This window comes from Acanthaster planci, linkage group LG03, assembly GCF_054643075.1.
Source record: "Acanthaster planci isolate LZ-2023a linkage group LG03, COTS_SCS, whole genome shotgun sequence".
NCBI classification, from domain to species: Eukaryota; Metazoa; Echinodermata; class Asteroidea; order Valvatida; family Acanthasteridae; genus Acanthaster; species Acanthaster planci.
This window is the reverse complement of record NC_141779.1, coordinates 23,490,184-23,510,189: the sequence shown is the minus strand read 5'-3', so window position 1 is coordinate 23,510,189 and position 20,006 is coordinate 23,490,184. Positions and strand designations below refer to the sequence as shown.

Sequence of the window (20,006 nt, the reverse complement as noted above, 5' to 3'; positions counted from 1 at the left end):
CTGGTAAAAATGGGGCTGACTAGCCCTGATAGTTGAGCATCTGTGTATCAGTCCAACACGGCAGGTTTGACTCCTGTGTCAGCCATGTTTTTTTAGTGCAACTAAGAACGACATTTAATGTGAACCGGAAATCCGCTGTTAAGCTAAATATTTCATTTGGGAAGGGAGGGGATAAAATCTGAGGAGACAACATGACTGTGATGGTACGGCACCTTACCCACAGGGGCATTCTTTACCTCAATGCCCGTATGCGTTAGCAGGTCACAATACCTGATTGGTTAAAGAGCTATATGCAAGGTGCATATCACCTGCCCTGTGAGCGTAGTGCCACTGCTGTAATATGGCTTCTCATTCGGGTCGCCATATTAGTCTGTATGATGCTGTCTGCAGATACTGTTCATTCAGGAATTTCCTTAACTGCCCCCTTCATATTATACTTCACAAGTATGATTGTTTTTGCTGTGAAGCATGTAAGCTGTGCATTACACTGTCCAATTGTCCTGTGAGCATTAGTAATATTTAAAAGTACCTCCACTAAAATGGCAGCATTGATTGTGTTGAGCACTGTTCACTAAGGGACTAGAAAAATGTATGCTTTTAACAGCTTGTGTCTGAGCAGAAGTGTTCATGTTATGCAGAATGCAGTTTTCTATTCTTCTCTCATCTCTTTCCTGTCCTCATTCTGAAAATGTCGTTTTCTCCCAGAATACCTCTGCATCTATATACTTTAGTCATGGTTTATTGTCAATATCTGTCTTAGGCTAGGCTGTTACTTATCTCATCTTGTGCTGTTGTACCTGAAAAAGATCCTGCAGGCAGTTCCGAGCGGTAATCTTCATCTTACAAGTGTAAGATGTCGTTACCACTCGACCTCTCATCTGGTTTAGCCATGAGCTGCTTTGGATTGTCTTCTAGCAATGCTTACATTACTGTGTGGTGCTGATCTGTCAAGTGTACAAGTATCACTCTCACTTTAGCATTTTCTTCTAATTTTTATATGTGTTTGTGGTATTTTTGTTGTTTTTCTGTGCAGGACGGACCCTGATCTGGAGTTGCAAGCACTTTTTAGACGTCACTTTACCAAGATGAGATATTTCCAGGGTTCGGTCTTCAACCCATCGGACCTGCAAAGAGTTAAGGTAAGGACCAATGTTGCCGTGCTGTTGGGTCTATTTATGAAAGGATGGGGGAAGGGGGAGGAACAGCACTATGCCCCTCCCCCACACTATTTTAAGTGCTCAGGTGTGCCGGCCTTTGCCAGATAAAACACATTGGCCTCCCACATTTAAGAAGTGATAGATGCCCATGTAAGAGGTACAAGAGAAGGTTCACTGATTTGTACTTTAATGGCATGCAATTTAAAATTTATTTTTTTTGCTAGCTGAATGAATCTGATGCCTGTTTGATCCTGTGCAACAAGTACAGCCCAAGACCTGACACGGAGGATTCCGGCCAGATCATGAGGGTGATCTCCATCAAGAACTTCAATCCAGAGATGAGGGTCATCGTGCAGCTCATCCAAGACCACAGTAAGGTGAGAGTGGAAAACAGTAGTGACCCCACCCTACAAAATAAGTGGCAACCAAATTGTTAGGGCCATGGCTGAGTTGTGTAAAGGTCTTCAGAAGAATCTCGCCAACACAAGCAGGAGCCTCAACATTTAATGTCTGTATTCATCGGGTTCCCAAACCAAATGGTTCATCTAAACAAAAAATCCTCATTTTTCTCTTACAAATGCCAGCAACATAACTTTATGTAAGAGCAGTAACACTCGTTTTGTGGGATTCAGTCACATTTGAAGGGGAATACCTATTTTTTTCCTGTTACTTTTTACCCAAGTTTAAGAGTTACCTTGATAACCTTTTTTCTTCTCTGTATTCTAAACTCTTTTAAGGTGAAATGCTACTTATCAGGCTGAAGCCTATTTACGTGCTTTTTCATTAAAAAATGTAGGGTTAAGTTTAGGCCTTAAGAAGGTATATTTAGGAATCTCTTGCCTTCATTTCAGGCTCTGGACAAGAGCTTGACTAGCAAAAAGTCTTCATATGCTGGTTCACTTGTCTTGAATTTTCTAACTGAATTCAGAAGTGTAACAATAAATATTAAATGAAATAGTGGCTCTTGGCATTGTAAAAGTCACTTTTCTTTTTATGTAGTTCAAATGCCCATGGTTCTACTTCCATTCTCAAGGAGTGAGATTTCATAGGAGTTTCTGGATTTCAAGATTTTCAACTCTGAAATCTTAGACTTTTTCTGATACTGTTTTACTCTGTACAAATAAAACCAAATGAAAGAATCACACAATCATAGCCATTTGTGAGAGAACTAATGCGTTGTTGACCATTTAAATATCCTGAAAAGTCACCTCACATTATTGTTGTCATGTTCCAGTCCATTGACTAGATGTTTCCTCTGTTTCCCTTTATCCCTCAATCTTTCTCCCATAGCTTAAAATGAGCGTTGCTCTTTAGTGTCATATTAAACGGAGGTTCTAGCACTTTGCAAGCCATTAGACATGCTGTTAATGCATCACTATTCAATTAGATTCATAGTTTATTGCACTTTGCAGGCACATGCACAAAGCGACCTGCCATTCACCATTAATCCCTCTCTGGTGGTACCTACCCCCCCCTCTTTTTTTTCCCAGACCCATCTGCTGAACATCCCCAGCTGGAACCAGGCCTATGGCGATGACGTCATCTGCATCGCCGCTCTCAAGCTGGGCTTCATTGCTCAGACCTGCCTGGCCCCGGGCTTCTCCACCATGATGGCAAACCTGTTCGCCATGCGTTCCAGCTCTGAGGTAAGTCAACTTCACCCTGAACCTCCAGGCTCCCCTGATATGGCCATTGGCATTTGGGCGGGGGGGAAGAAAAGGCCAAAAAAGTAGAGGAGGGAACAATTGTTTTGCTGTTCAAAACTGTAATGCGAGGGACACTGTGAGGTCCTCTCATTTGGCTCTCTCCTTAAAATTAAGCGTGCAAATATTCTCAAATTTACCTAAAAACCCAAGAAAGCTCATAAAGATTAAATTAGGAAATTCTAACATTGTTATTAACCCCCCTACCCAATTTTTAACCCATTGAAAATTTGGTTCTGCATCCCCCTTTGTGAAGAGAAGAAATGGCGGGTGAATCCTAAGACACTAAATCGGGGGTACTTATTTTTCCACCCATGTAGATATCAGATTCAGCGTTGTCAGTCTTTAAGTTGTAGATGTTTGATGTACACAATTAGATAATGTGTTTGGCCATTCGTCTGTTGATTTATTCAAAGTTGACTTTTCTCGGTACAAGGATGATTTGGATGTCACTGTTCTGCTGTAATGGTAGTTAAGTCACACTAGAACTTTAAACAGAGCCCTAACATCATCAGTGCTAATAGTCAAGTCCCTACCTGGTCATGTAAGTTTTTTGTTAATATTGAAGTTTTATTTCTCAAACATTAAAATTATTCAAATTTTTGAAAAATGCTGTGCTTGAAATAGTATTTGTAAAGCGGGTGTGTTTGTAGGCGAGGCTTTAGCAAAATTTGTTCTGACCTCAGAAAACACTGGTAGTTTTCAATGTACGTTCAAGTTATGTCAATATTATTAAGGCACAAGAATTTTCAAGACAGGTTTTTGATACTTGGAAAGAGACTTTTAAATCATTATTTTGACAGAGATTTCTTTGAGCTTCTGAAGTCTGTGTATTACACTTTGGGAAAACAAGTGACAAAATATTTGGCATTTTCCCTGCTTCAGATACATGTCAAAGTAGTGAAAGATGACCCAACAGAACGGGTCGTAGAGGTGAGGTATTCTGAGTTATGCAAATTTAGTCTAATTTTTGCACCATTGTTTTTCTTTCTTAGGCACTGCAGTTTCCTGCTAGTTCTTTCAGTCTTCAAAGTGTTTTTCTCAGAATAAGACACAATTTCCTCCACAAAATCTTAATGACAGTGTTTGGCTTGGATTCGCTCGGTTCTATTTCTCTTTGCATTTTGTGATGGTTTATATAATGGGGCAACGGTCTTTTCAACTTCTTCTGTCGTTAACTTTTTGTTTTCCATGTACATGTAGATAGTTTACCATTTGGCATTTAAAACCCAGCAGATGCCTTTTACACTTTCAAACCACACTCCTCCCAATGAAATACATCTCTCTGTGTGCAAATCCTTGAAATATGAAGAGGTTTGTGGAACAGCTCTCAAGGGAAAATCTGGTGTTGGTTATCTCGGGCGTTTTATTTTATAAGGGTAGGCATGCTGCTTTTCTGTATGGCCTGTAGGAGAGAAGTAATCATACCTCATATGCAGGGCACAGTGTTCAATAACACAGCGTGCAATATGAGGCCACTGTTACCATTAATCCAATGTCATTTTTGTCAGCATTTTTTGCTCAGTTTTTTTTTTTTTTGCCTTTGTTTTGGGAGCATGTGTCAGCTGACAGACAAGTCGGTCAGAGCAGTCCCTGGAGATCGGTTGATACCTGTAGTTGTGTTGAATTCATATGTTGTTTTTTTCAAAGTAGTGAAGCAGAGTTAATTTTGCACCTTGTCAGTGCTCAGCCATTCCTTTTTATTCCACCCAGAAATCAGTCTGTAAACCAGTCATGATTAAGACAATGATTAAAATAAAGCACATTTTCTCCTTGTGTCTCCTTACCTAGAGTGTTTTCAAAGACAAATGTGGCTGGGTCACTGTGGCTAAGGAGAATTTTGAATATGAAGACGTACAGATTAGATTGAAGCCCTATGGTCAGTGACTAGGATGCACTTGCTATTCCAGTCATCGTAATTCTGAAAAAGGGGTTTACACAGACCAGTCTGAGCTAAATGGCAGTGTTCATCATGAAAGTCTCCTGTCTGTGGCTAATTTGGACATCTCTATCAATCCAACTGTGCTGGAGATGGAGTGAACACTGACAATTAACTGCGCATTTCTTATTGATGGCACACATACTGAGAATGCACAAAATGATTACTTATCTAGTGGGCTAACTGTATCTTTAAATCTCTAAAATGTAAATTGTGTAAATGTAATTGAGCCTCTTTTGAGTGTAGGAAAACCTTTTCAGCTGAGTGAGAAAACAGGAGGAACCCTGAACATATTCCGCCCAATGTCCATTTCATCTGTATAGTGATATACCAAAACAGGGTGCTTGTTTTGCTTTTCCTCTTGCAAGCTTAAAAAACAAAAGTGATGGGGAAAAATGGTTGTATGACTCATCTTCTGGGGCCTTGTCAAAATTTATTTTTTTACTTGACTGTTCTGCTGACACAGGGAATTAGATTCCTAAGAGTGTGGTTGCATCATCATACTTTACTGTGGAGTCCAGAAAGATCCACAAAATTCCATAGTCAGGGATGGATCCAGAAATATTCTGAGGGGGACCAGACCAAGATTTTTATTGATTGATTTTTACTGATTATTGCTGATAAGCAGACACAGGTAATACATTGCATTACCCTTAAACTCACAGTTGGGTGTCCTTTGTTGTTGTTATTATTATTATTGCTCTAATTAATTCATTTTATCGATTTATTTAGGTGTAGAGCAGGGGGATTAACCCTAAACCTTCCCCCTGGATGTGTGCCTGATGGCGGTTTAATACACTGCAGGAAAAGGAGGTCACGGGTTGGCTGGTCTTGCTTGGGCTATGCCTGAGAAGAGACCGATTGTGCCCGCCAAGTCACAGCACCTACAGTGGGTATCAAACATCATCAAACATAGCAAAGGGTGTTGTAAGTGCTATTTACCAAAATAAAGCTAACGCTGGGCACAGTGCAGAGACTACTGACCTGTGTAGTGTACTGACAATTGGCTTTCATTTTGGTAAACAACACTTACATGTATAACACACTTTGCTATGGAGGGGGCGCAATGTTTGCTGATGTTTGATACCTGTATATAGGTCATGTGACTCAGCAGGTGCAATGGTCTATTTTAATCCCCTCAAAGTAGCCCTAGGCATTCAGCTCTAGTGCCAGAGGTAGCTTAGTATAGACTTACAGAGGGAGTAGTACCAGATTAAGATTGTGGAAACCAAGTGGCTGTTCAGTATGTGTACAGTAGAGCTTACCAACTGTCTCTCTGCACACATCCTTACACAGCGATACTTGCAGGGTATTTCCTTTGTTCTCGTGTACAAAACTCCCACACAACATGCTAAAAATGTCAAATCACTCCAATTTAAACCAAATTCACTTTCCTGGGTTGAAATTTTGACCGCATGTCCCTTATATAAAACACTTCAATTTGTGACAGATTTTTTTTTTATTTCTAAATATCAGTTTTGTGAAATTCTTCACAAGCCTTGAGGTAAAAACTGGTCTTGTGGGATACTTCCCATTGTTCCGGTACCCCACAAGGCCCCATGTATAAGCACACTGGCACATACATGTACATCTGCCAATTTGTTTCCAGCAATGTTGACACTTATACAACAACTCTTTCTATACATGGCCCTGGGCCTGCCAAACAATTGCTCCTGAGCAAAAGACTAGTGTTTGCTGCTAATGGCCAATAACCCATGGATTCTTTCCTCTAAAACAGTTAACATCTTATTTGTAAAGTTGGCCTGAACTTTCCAATCACAGGAGAACCCTGCTCATTTATGCAAGACCGGAAGTTTTTATCAGTTTAAAATATTTTCCTTGTACAATTACCTTTCTTGTGTTGTGAAATCTAACACAAGATCCATTGTGTCGGAATAATACTGATAAAAAGATAAAACCAGGCATATACATGTATAGAGCACTCACTCATGGCATCGTATTACTTAACATCAATAAGCTCACTCCCCACATAAATTTAAAAAAAAGAATGGCTTTGAAATGCGTTGCTAAGGGCAGTTGCACTTTTAGGTCCCAGTATTGACATTTGATTAGTCATTGACATAGCAGATGATACAGCGATTTCTTTCCCATCATCATGTTTGTATGCTGTCTGATGACAATCGCTCAACTGAAAAAAAGGGATCATTCCCATAAGTAAACTAGTAAATTTATACGTACCTTAGATTAGCCTATGGTGCATTTAAAACTACTCCAATACAGACATTGTTCACGAGAATCTTTGTGTAAAGGAGGAGATTTGTGAACCTTGTGTGGCTTTTCTGGAAGCGCCCCCATTGTATCACCAAAAAATTGTGACAACAAAGCTGTGAGATTAGCCGCTTCTTATCCTGTGACACATAAACCTCAGCTTTGATTCTATGCACAGTATTTTGTGGCCTTGGCAGAATCTTGCTGCCTTTTTACTAATCACAAATTGATGAGAAGCCGAAGGATGATGGCCAGATGGAACAACATTTTCCAGTTGTAGATTTAAATCGCAAGGATTTCATGATAAGAAACGTTAAGTTGAAATAATCCTCTTGCTGGAAACTATATGTCCTTTGCAGAAACAACGCACGGCTTGGGTTTCTAAAAATGTTGCTTTGGTGGGAAAACATCAAGTGCTTGTATGAAATCTTTGGCATTTGGCACGGAGAGCATTGAGTATACATATCCAGTTTCTGTGCATGGATATGTACAGGTTTGGCATATACGTGCGGTATGCCAAGTTGAACTTTTTCCCACTAGTTTGTCTTCCATTTGGTAGTGAGGGGATGCTTCTAGTCAGAAAAGATAGTCCCGCTACTGTAACTTTGGGGTGGGGGGAGAGGATTTTGGGGGATGGGGAGAGGGCAATGGTGAGAATATATCCCCACCCATGTTTTGAGGAGATGGAGAGGATGACTGCTCTATCCCCTCCTGCATTTTGATGATGAGAAACGACTCCCCCATGCCAAAAGTCAGCCGTTATTTCAAACTGTCCTATCTTTTGGGCAATTTTTAAAAAGTAGCATTGACATGTGGAGGATTAGCAACATGAAAACTTAAAATTTCCAGTTTTGGTGTTCAAAAAGTATCCAAGTAGGCAAGTATACAGATTCATATTCTCATATTTATTGTAGCAACTTGTCCATAATTCCAAGTCAGGATACATCTGAAACCTACCTCCTTGACAAAAAAAAAATTTCAAATCTTCCCCAAATGATTGTAAATCTGTCCACATTACAGTATTTTAGGGTTTAATGCAGTAAGGGTAGGTAAGAAAAATTAGAAAAAGAATGATCACTAAAAATAATAACCGAATCAGAATGTTAGTTGTAATCATTACTTTATAAGAGAGTACCTGTGAGTGTTTTTGTTTCCTTGGTCAGCAGTCCACCTAGCTCGTGTACATTAATTGTACATTAATCGACTGAAGTCCAAGATATTGATGGACATGCTATTGAAGCATGTCTCTTCAACTGTACACCAAATTGAGGCATACATGAACTTGCTATGGTGTGGAGATTATTAAGAAGCCAATGATATAAATTGAGGTGACCATAAACAGGATGAGATGTTTTCCGATGATGTGGGAACACCCGTTTTGCCTCCATTACCAGCTGAATCTAGTAGCTTAAGGGATATATCTGCATTTGTGTGGCAGATGTTCTCGTCTCACAGATCTCTCATCAGGATTATTAGGTTTTCCCTCCTCCCTCCAAAAACACCTTTCCCGGAAGCTTTGATCTATTGATATGCAGTGAATTTAATTATTATGCAAACTAAGGCACAAACTATTTGTACTGTTTTGTAATCCATTCACTATACATGTAAAGTCCCAGCTGCACTGCCACCCCTTGCTTTTATACTTTAAACGCTGTATTATAATTTTTATATTGTGGTATTCATGAATATTGCAGAGCATGTACATGTAAGCTTTAATTCAATCCATTCATGTACAATTAGTCTCAGTGACATACTGTGATTCTCTCTCTGTGGTGGGAAAAGAGAGGGTGTGTTTTTGCAAAGACTACATATATCTGCCTTACTTCTAACCTGGTTTATTGCCCTTAAAAAGCAATGTGAACACATAAATAAAAAGATACACATCTCTCAAATTGAACTTACTGACTTCATATAGCCATTGTTAACATCACATTCCTTTGTCCACTGTTTGGGTTTTAGGGACCGATAAAGACAAATTTCACTGTGAATATTCATTATATTTAGGTTGAGTGTCCGGTAATATTCAGAGGAAGGTTCACTCTGTAGCAATTTTATCACTGACTGCGATCACCAATGTTCAAAGAGGTTGTTTGTGATGTGGTTCGCTCTGTGTTGAGTCCTTGTATATGCCTTGTACATAAATTATCATAATTGTCAAATTTTCGTCAACTGTAGAGTAATTCTCTCTAGAAGGTAATCCTTTAATCCCATAATTCCGTCCATCGGAATAAGGATAATTCAAGCATACATTAACAAATATGGTGCCATTTTTTTTTTTTTAATTGCCATCCAGAAATTTTGAGTTCACTGACCGAGGACACAAATTGACTCAAGCTATTTGCCAATTCTTTTTCAGGGAGAAATGCACAAGCTCACCTTGGAAACAAGTGTTTATATTTTATAGCTTTTATTGCTTTATTGGCAAGTATCTCTTCTTCCTGTGATGAATAAAGATTAATTTTAAACTAAAAAGTTATTTTCTTGATTTGGAAAAGTTATTAGCATTAAACTTGTGAAGACTGTTGTAGCAGTGTTCTACAGTTGAAAATTTTTCATGTTAAAATGGAAATTCACACCATCAGTGGAATTAAACCCCCCAATTTATTTAAAATCATTCAACTATATTTCTACAACTAGCGTCCTACCCAGTTTGAACTTTCCAAGTTGTTAACACGAGTAAATTAAATTATACCCACTGGTTTATGTCCAACTGGGAATGCTTAACCAAAATGTGATACTTCAATTCCTCAATTTTCAGACAGGACCAGGCATCCTACCTGCCTTGGAATTTTACCTCTAAAACTCTGACAATTGAAACCCACAGTTGAAGTAATAACATTTGGCGACATTTCAGACCTACTTTACTCTTAGCTATTATGCTTAAACTTAGCTGTTATGAAAACACGTGCTTCTGACAGTTGTTTGAAAGTCCAACAAATTTTCATGAAGTCTTAAGCTTAACAAAATGAGGGCACAGAACAAAGTCATTTCATATAAAATGGCATTTATTGGGGCAGGGGATTGATTTCAGATTGACACATACCTTCATAGGTTTACTTTCTTGTCTTTTTCAATGTGTCCTTGTAAATACATGCTTTTGAAACTTATGTCTACTGAGGTGGTTGAGTCTCCTTACTAGTTTGGGGAGTCTCTGAAGTGTAAATGAAATATTAATGGGCCAAAGTTGGATTCTTTCTTGTGTTTTTTTCTTGTTTGATTCATCCTACCTAAATTTGTGTCCAAAAATTATCAAAATAGAACTGAATTCTCTTGGAATAGGCCAACGTACACCTCATGAATACACAGTTTGTGCAATATTTGACATCTTTTCTTCAAGTGTTTCCTCTTAATTAGCAGTATTTCCATTTTTAACGATTTCATAGCAAAGTTGTGGATAGCATAACAAATGCATGGGACATGTCAGAGGTTAGAACTCATCTGTAAGCTGGTATCAGGCTTTATTGCGGTTGCATGGGGCTGCATACTTCTGTAAGTCTACAAACACATGGCCAAAATATGGAACATTGCTGGAACATCGTGTCTGCCTAACGGTGCACTCCATTTGGCTTTGTCTCTGTAGATTGGTACTTTAACCTATGGGCTTACTTCTCAATTTCTTTGGGTACTTTCAGTTCATTTCTTTGTTTCTATATGAACGAATCTTGTTGTTATTAGGTTGTTATTAGTGACATTGAGGTAAAATCTGCATGTTCTTTTCAGGGTTTCAAACTGCAGGGTACATGGTGTGGGTACTTTGTTGTGAGTTGCAAGTTACTCTCAATGTAACTACGTAGTTGGAACTGATAAACCAGTCTATCTGTGGCCAAATTCTTGGGTAGGCTCAAAACTGAAATTTCACTGAATCTGTGACTACTAATTTGTGTTGATTGGAAGTTGATGCATCGGCTCCATTTTATTGTTGTCACATCATACTGATGTATCCAATTGTGCCCAGGCCACTGAGCTTTTAAAAGAAGCTCCAGGCAATTTTACAAACATTTTAGTCTAAAAGTTGGTAAGGAAAGAATTTGCTATGACTCGTGTATTGGTGTGACATACGTCTTCCAGTGTAATCATTGCAGAGACATCGAATCTTCCAAGGATGTATTTGCGCCTTGAACTCACAACCAGGAGGTCTTTGGTTTGAGTCCCACCCGAGTATGCTTGTGGTTTTTTCACAAGCCTTCATGGGGCAAACACTGAGTATGCAGTGTTATAATACACGTCGGGCACGGCAAAAATCCCAAATTAATTGACATGAATCTTGTTTAGATTGTATTTGGCTGATTTACCCAAACCCAAAGGTAACTAGGTTGGAATAAACGCCGTTTATAATAGTACATGTCATTGCAATATGCTGTTTTGTTTTGCTTTCACAGACTCAGTCAGTGGTAAAGAATGCCTCCTCACCGGCTGAGACGTACCTTGTAAGTTGGCATTGTCAGTGGTTTATAGTTTTTTGTCTGGTTTCTCTTCCTTCCACAAGACAGTCATTGTTTTTTCCACTGAGACGGACCTTTGTCTCTAACATGTTTTGAAACAACCAGGAAAGAGTTCTCATTAAATTGTAGTAAGTCCTTTTTTGTTGAATTGTTGTTGAATGTTTTTTTCAGTTTAATTCCAGTGATTTCTGATAGACCAGTGATTTCTGATAGACTAATAGCAATACCCCCCTTTCTTGTGTTCATGAAGTCCCACTCTTTTTTTTTATTGCATTTCCCATTTTAGATGTTGTAATTGAATGTTGTGAGAAGATCTCATATGTACACTCCTTTTATAGAATAGAATCTTGTTTGTGATCTGCTCTGTGACAGACTTAACTTGGAAAAAATGCCACAAAACTATGTGAACTTAAAGATTCTTCATCACAGACAAAATTTCTAAAGGTACTACCTACTGGAATGTTTCGGAGGTATCCTGTGTCCTTCATTCAGCCAGGTGGTGGATCACAGATCCTTTTGCTGAACTCTCATGAGATCTGAGGAATCTCATGAAAGGAGGCATGGGGGAGGTCATGACCTCTGTCCCTGTTGAGAGGTGGATTGCTGTCCACTATCCCACACCACCTCAGGTGAGTGAAGGACATGTGATACGTCCACAACCTTCACAATTTGATGTTCAGGTTCGTACATGCAGTACCCGGCTTTTGAAGATTTTGTCTGTGATGAAGAATTTTTAGGTCACATTAACATAGAACAAACCCATATAAACTTGTATGATGCCACAAAACTATATTTTGAAGTTGAGTTGCAAAAGCAAAGGATTTCCTTAAATTTAAGTATGTGCAAAGTTTTCCAACTATGTAAGTGGTGCAGTTGACATTGGAATATATTTCAACCCTTGAAGAAACCTTTTCAAGGCTAAAATGCTACAAATTACCAAAGGTACATTTCTCCCCCGCAACTTAAATTTCAGTTACGAGATTGTGGTCCTGCTGCAGGAGACAGTGAGAGACTGTGAACTTTGCTGGTGAGAAAACCTCAGAGACTTGATTCTGAGGGACACTCTCAACATTTCAAATTTCGTAGAACGTGCAAGATTAAAACCAGTGCCAGCATGTAGTTTGCAGTTGCAGCCTGACTGCCCCCTCTGGAGAGGGGACAAAAATGACCTCTCATAAGTCAGACTTTTTGTGGCATGCATGCAGTTTTCACAGACCAGAGTCTGAGACTAGAGTCGGATGTCTAGATGAACCAGAGAACCTTGAATACCTCTGCCCCTCCCCCACCTCTGATTGCATCTCCTGTTAGAGCGACAGTTTCTATTTGATATGTTTCTGGTTTTTCTCTCTTCTCTTTTATTGGTGTGTTGTGATTGCCATGTGATCTCCATGTATTTGCTGTGCCATGTCTCTGCCTGCTGTTGACCTAAATGGTATGAACTGTAAGATTCATGTCTTGGATTTGTGAAGATTTAGCCCAGTTATTTTTACGTTCAATTTTGAAAAATGTACTTCCAGATATGGGACAAGGCAGGAAGGGTATAGTGTTTTCTGAAGGGGTGTCTTAACCTGGGCCTCACTCCCAGGATTTGTTGAGTCTTTAACTCTATAAATTAAAATTCATAGAATGATAAAGCCTCAAGCCTTCTTAAGAACCTTTTTGCTTGCTCATCTGTGCTGCAGAAAAATTGAAGTACGTAATTTGCAGGGCCAATGTGCAAATGTTTGCTGCATGCTTTTAAGGGCAGTAAACATTTCAAATGAGTCTGGAGCCCTATCAAGAAGTTATTACCAAAAGTCAAGCTGAGAATTTGATAGTATCCACAATCTCCAACTTTCCATTGAATTTCTCAGCACGGTATCAGGTTATTTTCAAAGAGCAGGACGTATTCCCTGCTGTCACAGAATATGATGGCAGATAGATGCCATTAATGGAAACAGAGCTTTAGGTAATGTCTAGGATCATACTTCTATTTTTAGAAGCCGCATGCTTTCATCTATTAGATATTAAAGCGTTGGCATAATCAAAGTTGTGCAAAAGTAGAGATCATTGTGCAGATAAAGTACCAAGAAAATTGAAGAACTTTTTTCGGTATTTTGATGCATGTTGGTGAATATGCAAAGAAGAGCAGTACTGCTCAATATTCCTGAATATTGAGGACACTACTCAAAAATTAACAAAATGGGTTCAATGGAAATGGGAAGAATTCCTCCTCGTTTTCGTCACATGACGATCTCTCAAAGTAGTCAGAAATTTTTTTTGTTGGAACTTGACGATCAAAATACTTTATAAGTATACATAATCTTCAATGCACATGATAAAAGTAAACTTGTGTTTAAAAACTGGATTTTCAAGATTCAACAAGGAACCGCTATACCTCAGAAACACTGTTGCATTTACTGAAGGATTCCAGTCCTCAGAATCCTTGTTCTGTCTTCGTGCAATTTATTGACTAAAGATGAAGATTCCATTTACTGAAAATGTAATATTGAACATTGTACCCATCTGCTCACGCATAGCATTAGAATTCAGCACTCCATGTAATTAACCTACATTCTCTTAAGTATGAGTACATTTTTCAAAACCTTTGATATTCCCTTGAGGGACTGCAGGCTATTATTGTCGTAGAAATTATTCCACCTGGTGTAATTTTATTCTGACAAGGACTAGAATTTCTGAGTTTACAAAAATACAGGTCATCATCAATATTTTGAAGACAGTTGATGATGGTGGTGAAAGTAGCCTAAAAAAAGCTCAAAAGTGAAGAAGGCGTACTAACAGATAACGTCAAATTTCCAAAGAAGGCTTTTGATTGTAAACTAAAATGAGTTCATTGTGCCTATTAGGTATGTGAAGAACTAATTCAGAAAGTGCTGAATACTAATGTTGAAAATTTATTAATAGACTTTACACGTCATCGTGCAATTGATGGCTTTACTAATCGTAAAGTCTGCCACCTTACAATGATGGGTCCAGGCACCTTAATGTTTGGAGTTTAGGGAGCATTATGTATTTACTTGTAGATTATGCACAGCAAAAGTTAATATGCATGTTTATGCGTAACATGAACTTCCACCTCAGTGCATTGCCCGTTGCACTGTAACATTGTAACACTGAAAAAAAATTCACTTTAAAAGTGGTCTGCCCTCTCAAACTAACAGGACAGAACTTGAAGGATTAAATTTTCCTCAACTGAAAGAAAATTCTGAAGACATGCTGTCTCATGCACAACACTTAAGGAGAATTTTAATAACCCTTAATGTAACCTTTCACGAGTTAAACAATTGCTGGCCATTTTGGGGTCTGTGAGATTTTTGTCCATTACGGTGTTACATTTTTTTTAGGAGAGCCCAGAGGGATGGATGTCTCATTACCTTCACGGCTGTGGGAATGAGATCTACACAGAAAGTCTGTCTCGAGCGTTTGATGGCATGACAGCCCCAGAGATGGTCAAGTGAGTAAATTTGGCTCGTCTATTCAAATATCAAATCTGATACTCAAAGAGGGGAGGGCTTGGGCATGTGCAAATAAGCAACAGACAATGTTGCTGGATGCAGTCTTCACCTGTCCTTGGATTTTCCAGGAGTAAGAACGGCATAAGTCTTCCCACAAATGACACACAAGGGACAATAGTTGACGTAGACGATGCGACCTGCGGCATTATTCACTGGTGGTAAATTATGTTGTCTCTTTGCTTCGTGTGGTCAACAAAGATTTGACATGAGGTGTGTGTCATCTTTCACAGGGAGTGTTTCATTAAGCTGAAGCTACTACTGATTGCTGTACAGCAGAACAACGAGTTTGACGAAACCGAGTAAGCTCTGAAACTCCACTTACATATGGGTTAAATCAACAGAAACTAAACAACAATGGTTGTGAGCTTTCCTGCCTGACAAGCTGTGTCAGACAGCTCAAATCCAACACACCGTTTCACATGTTGCACTTTTGTGAGGGGAACCTTGCACAAAGTTACTCGTAAGAGATTCCAAAGTCCTTTTTGCAAACTTGGCGTGTGACCAGTCTGGACCAGAGAAATTAAAACAACCAAGATACTATGTAATGAAAACCTTGTACGTTGAAATGATTCCACAAAAGAAATTCTGAACATCATTAAGTACTGGAACACAGAGGACATAGGAATAATACCACTGATGTTTTTATAATATATTACAATGCCTTGAACAAAGCAAAATCCACACTGTCTTTATTTAGTTAAGTCTGTAGATATATGAAAACCAAACCAGTAAAATTAAAAACAATGATTCTTACATGAAAAAGGTAAACAAAGGCTGTTCAGAATTCAACAAAACTTGAAAGTAAATTTTTAGTTCTAAATATTAATATTCTGTTAAATTTTAATTATAAATAATGCAAGTAAAGATTATTTTTGATTTTTCTTTGTTTCAGAATTATCATTAACCCAGGTCCTTATATCACCATCAACCAGGGAACAGTTGGGTTCTTCCTGGCTCCAGATGCAACTGAAGCTAAGAGGTAAGACAAGCCATCATTTCAAACAAGTCAAGCTTAAGGTGACAGGCATTCCTTCTTTGATGTTATTCTCCATCTGAGCTAGGAGAGGCTCATTTTCTTCTGAGGAAGAAATACAAAGAAACGGAGGGACAGTCAATGAAATTAAAGATGTACAGATCTTAATTATATAGAAGATCAAAGATGTGTTCTCAGATCAATTTCATTGAACCAACCTCAAGCGAAATGCATAAAAACTTCCAATTCAGTGGCTGTTTCATGGTTGATATTAATGTTTGATAAAGCTGTTGTTGAAAAGAAGCATGTGAAGCTGCTTTTCAGTGCTCATGTGTTTGCTTTGAACATGAACTTTCACCAAAGAAAAATGCTAATTTCCATGGATGGAGTGGAATAATATTAATTGGACTGCAGTGTTGAGTTGTGTGTTCTCTTCATCCATTGTGTAAGACGAGAATGGTTTTTATCATATCATGGGCTTTCCCACCATGTTTATTACTCAGTTTATGAAGTTATGTGACTGAGGTAGCCCTGTACCAGCACAGGCTACTTACAGAGTATCACTTTAACTTTGAGTTTTCCAGCCATTTCAAAATCTCTTGCTTTGCTGCAAGGCTGCACAAAATCATTCGTCAAGAATCAAACCAGGGCTGTAGCTGTAGCTGGCTGTACTCCCAGTATGTATCGGAGGTTGTTATCTGCACCTCGAATTTAAATGACTTCTAAGAAATGTTCACACCCGCCCAAGTCAGCTAATTTATTATCATTTTTTTTTGTAATCATGAGGGGTTTTTGAAATCATCATCAATGATGCATAGAGTCACCTTAATGACTTTAGGAGTACCCAGAATGTACTTCGCATACACCCCCCCCCTCCCCGCCCTACCCCTCTTTTTAGCATTGAACCTGTCTGACATTTTCTTGAGGGCTTTGCAAGGGGGGGGGTTGTGTTTTCATGGAAGGGTGGCAAATTTTTCACGGTGTGAGTGATGAAGCGTGACGCAGACGCGTCTGGGTTTAGGGGCTGCTGTCAGAGGTGAAAGCGACAGTGAAACTGCGACATGAAGTAAAGTGCGATGTGGCTATATGGATGGTTGCCTCGTTGATTTCTAGATGTGTGCATTGACAGCAACTTTGAACCAGTTAACTTTTGATTTCAGTTATTGCAGGAAATAAAACTGAAGGTTAAATGCTTAAAGACAATTGGTTGTCTTTTTGGTCATCCTTTTCAAAATTACCCAATTACGTTGCTTCATTTCTAAAAGCATTCCTAGTAGTATTGATTTCCAAAACTGCAGATTCGACATTGTCAGACGTGACTTCAATTCAACAGAATTAACCACTCCAAAATGCAGTCAAGTTTGGGTTTTTCAAGCTCATGCATGTGGGTTCTGTTCTAAGTTTTGCCTTTCATGCATGCTTCCTTTCCTTTTCATTTCAACATAGCCCATTATGAGCAGTATTCTTGTTGAACACATCTGCTTTTCTTGTAGAAGGCATTGGGCTTCTGCGTCATTTTCACAACTTGCCAATCATTGAAGATTTTAGCTAAAATGCTAAAACGGCAATCTCCAAATTAAATAACCTCTTTTGAAATATTTACATGCATTACCTCTACAGAATGGGAAAAAATATGTTGATATATGAAATTGTAAAACAATGACTCTCAAATATATACTGCATAGCTCTGCGGGAATTCTATTTTACCATTCTTATTAAAATTAAGCAGTATTGGTTTCTTTCCTCAGGCAGTGGAAGGGCTGTAATGAACATTTGAATGTTTGATTGATTTTGATTATTTTGTATCAAATTCGCATATTTGGAGGTGAAAAGCAATGAGTGAAAAAGGAAAAATTCAATTATTTGGTTACAATATTGCATTCTAAGAGCATATTCCAAGGTGTTGTGGGTAAATTCATAGGCTGCTGATTGCATATGTCTAACAACAATGCCAAAAGTTACTTTTCCGTCAAGTTATTCCATTTTAGTGTTTGTAAAAACTGATAAATGTTTTGTTTTTGCTCTTGTGGGAATTTGTTACGACCACATATTTGATCGAATGGAAAGTCGATGATTTGAATATTCCATCGTTAAAATTGACTCAGACAAAATTCCCCCCTTTGTGCGGGACTATCTTTAAAATCCTGATTGCCATCAATGATTGGATTTCCCCTTTCTTGCTGTCGGCAGGGCATACTACTACTGTCGGGCCTGCCACAGCGAAGGTGTCGAAGTGGAGAAGATTTGGAAGTGTGAATGCAAAGAGTGCGAGAGCCTGGACAACAGTGAGTTTGCCAGTCACTGGCTCTTTCTTTTTTTTTCTCTGTGACTCCGTTTGCGTCTTGGTTTAATTATTGAGATGAATCGAGGATGCCGGGGGTGTTTGAGGGGGCAGACAGGGAGGGGCCCTCACAGGGTAACCTTTAAAGAAGTTCTTCATGCCATGAACTCAGACGTTTGGGTTGAAAAGAAAATGAATTGAAAGCTTTGCAGAGAGACTAGCATATTCCCATTAAATACAAAAATGACATCAACTTTGATATTTTTAGAAATGAGTATAATCAGTATTTAAATGCACACTACTTCCAGCCACTGCAGCAAGGTCAGTGATCTCTTTTCGTTTGAACTAGCCTTTTTATATTTCACTGGGAAAGCAATACCCTTGTATTTTCTCCCTTGTGTGAAAACCTCCCACTGACTTTCTCTTTGGCATATTTTCTAAATTGCTGTACAGCACGTTCTTTGTCAGTTTACTTCTATTAAACTGGTTTGGTCCCATTCTTCAAACAGTTTCAATCCGGTTGTCTTGGTGTTAACTCACTGGTGTGTCTGTTCTTGTAACACTAGACCATGCGAAGAAGTACACCCACAAAGATGGACACAAACTGCTGGCAATGACCAGGCTAGGTGATCACCACGAACCAGGTAGGAAAAATGTCTTTGATGAGAGATGAGGATTTTAAAAAAATTCTCCTCAGTGCCCATGCTGACGAACTCACATATTACTTTCAGTCTTGGTCATTGTGTGATGCCCCTTATTAACCCTCAGGCAAACATTCACGCAGCAGTACACACTGGCAGCCACTTTTCTAGTTTTAAAGAGAGTTGTGACGCTGATTGGTTCTGGAATTTGCTTATAGTTTGCATTAGACAGAGCAAACAGAACTTGTTTTCATGCATCACTGGGTTTGGCATCCCGACACGAAGATAAATATTATATTGGTGAAAATGTTGCAGGTCCCATCAAGGTCCATTATGTTAGATTACTTTAAAGGCCTTGAACTGAAAAGCAGTGGTACCCCCTTTTTTATTAGGTTGGATTACAAAATTACGTTCATGCACATTGTGAGCTATTTGTTGTTCATGTAAAAGACTATTAATTTCCCTCATCTTCAGCTGGAAATTCTCTCACAAAAAAAGAAACAGACAAGTTAGTCATTGTCTACTGCAGTAAACACATAGGTTTGCGAAGGCTTATAGTCAGACAACGAGCAATTTGCTAATGGCTTCATGCACGGATAGTTGAGGGCGCTTTACAGCCTGGAACAGCACTTTCATGGCACATGATGGTTTGTGCATATTTAACTGCATTTCAAGATGTAGTTTGCATCAGGGAGAGTAAGTTTGTGAATTTTTTCACAAGCTCTTGGACAAGCATTGAGTATGCAATGATTATAAAAAATATATATTTAGCAGTGTTGTACCTAGTCGACACCACTTAAGACTTTCACAAGACCACACAAGACCAACTCAAGACCTCCAGTCTGAATTTAAGTCACAAACTGTTCAAATGAACTGCAACAAAACAATTGCTTTGTCATTATTCACTCTGTTACTCGTGGCTGGTCTTGTGTCTGCTCTTGTGTCTGGTCGTGATGGCCTTGACTACAGCACTGATATATCGGGTAAAGGCAAAAACCTGTAATTAAAATTAATTGCATTTGCTGTTGTCCCAATACCTTATTGCAAGCATCCCCTTTAAAAATAAAAAAAAAAATGGGAGGACAAAAGCCTTCAGGCAATATTTAGAAAACACTTCCCGAATTTG

At 38.7% G+C, this 20,006-nt stretch overlaps 1 protein-coding gene across 4 annotated transcripts in view; it reads left to right on the top strand.

Moving 5' to 3' along the window:
* Positions 1-20,006, top strand: part of LOC110991010 (calcium-activated potassium channel subunit alpha-1-like) — an 85,397-nt gene that overhangs the window by 52,935 nt on the left and 12,456 nt on the right. Inside the window, exons 9-18 of one of the 4 annotated variants that reach the window (XM_022256069.2) lie at positions 1,034-1,139; positions 1,382-1,534; positions 2,648-2,803; positions 3,746-3,793; positions 11,408-11,455; positions 14,818-14,924; positions 15,216-15,284; positions 15,878-15,964; positions 18,149-18,243; positions 18,806-18,883. In XM_022256069.2, coding sequence (XP_022111761.1) covers positions 1,034-1,139; positions 1,382-1,534; positions 2,648-2,803; positions 3,746-3,793; positions 11,408-11,455; positions 14,818-14,924; positions 15,216-15,284; positions 15,878-15,964; positions 18,149-18,243; positions 18,806-18,883 — 947 coding nt within the window. Of the gene's footprint in view, positions 1-1,033; positions 1,140-1,381; positions 1,535-2,647; positions 2,804-3,745; positions 3,794-11,407; positions 11,456-14,814; positions 14,925-15,215; positions 15,285-15,877; positions 15,965-18,148; positions 18,244-18,805; positions 18,884-20,006 lie in introns of all 4 variants that reach the window. The other 3 variants (XM_022256067.2, XM_022256071.2, XM_022256070.2) reach the window with 3 other exon arrangements.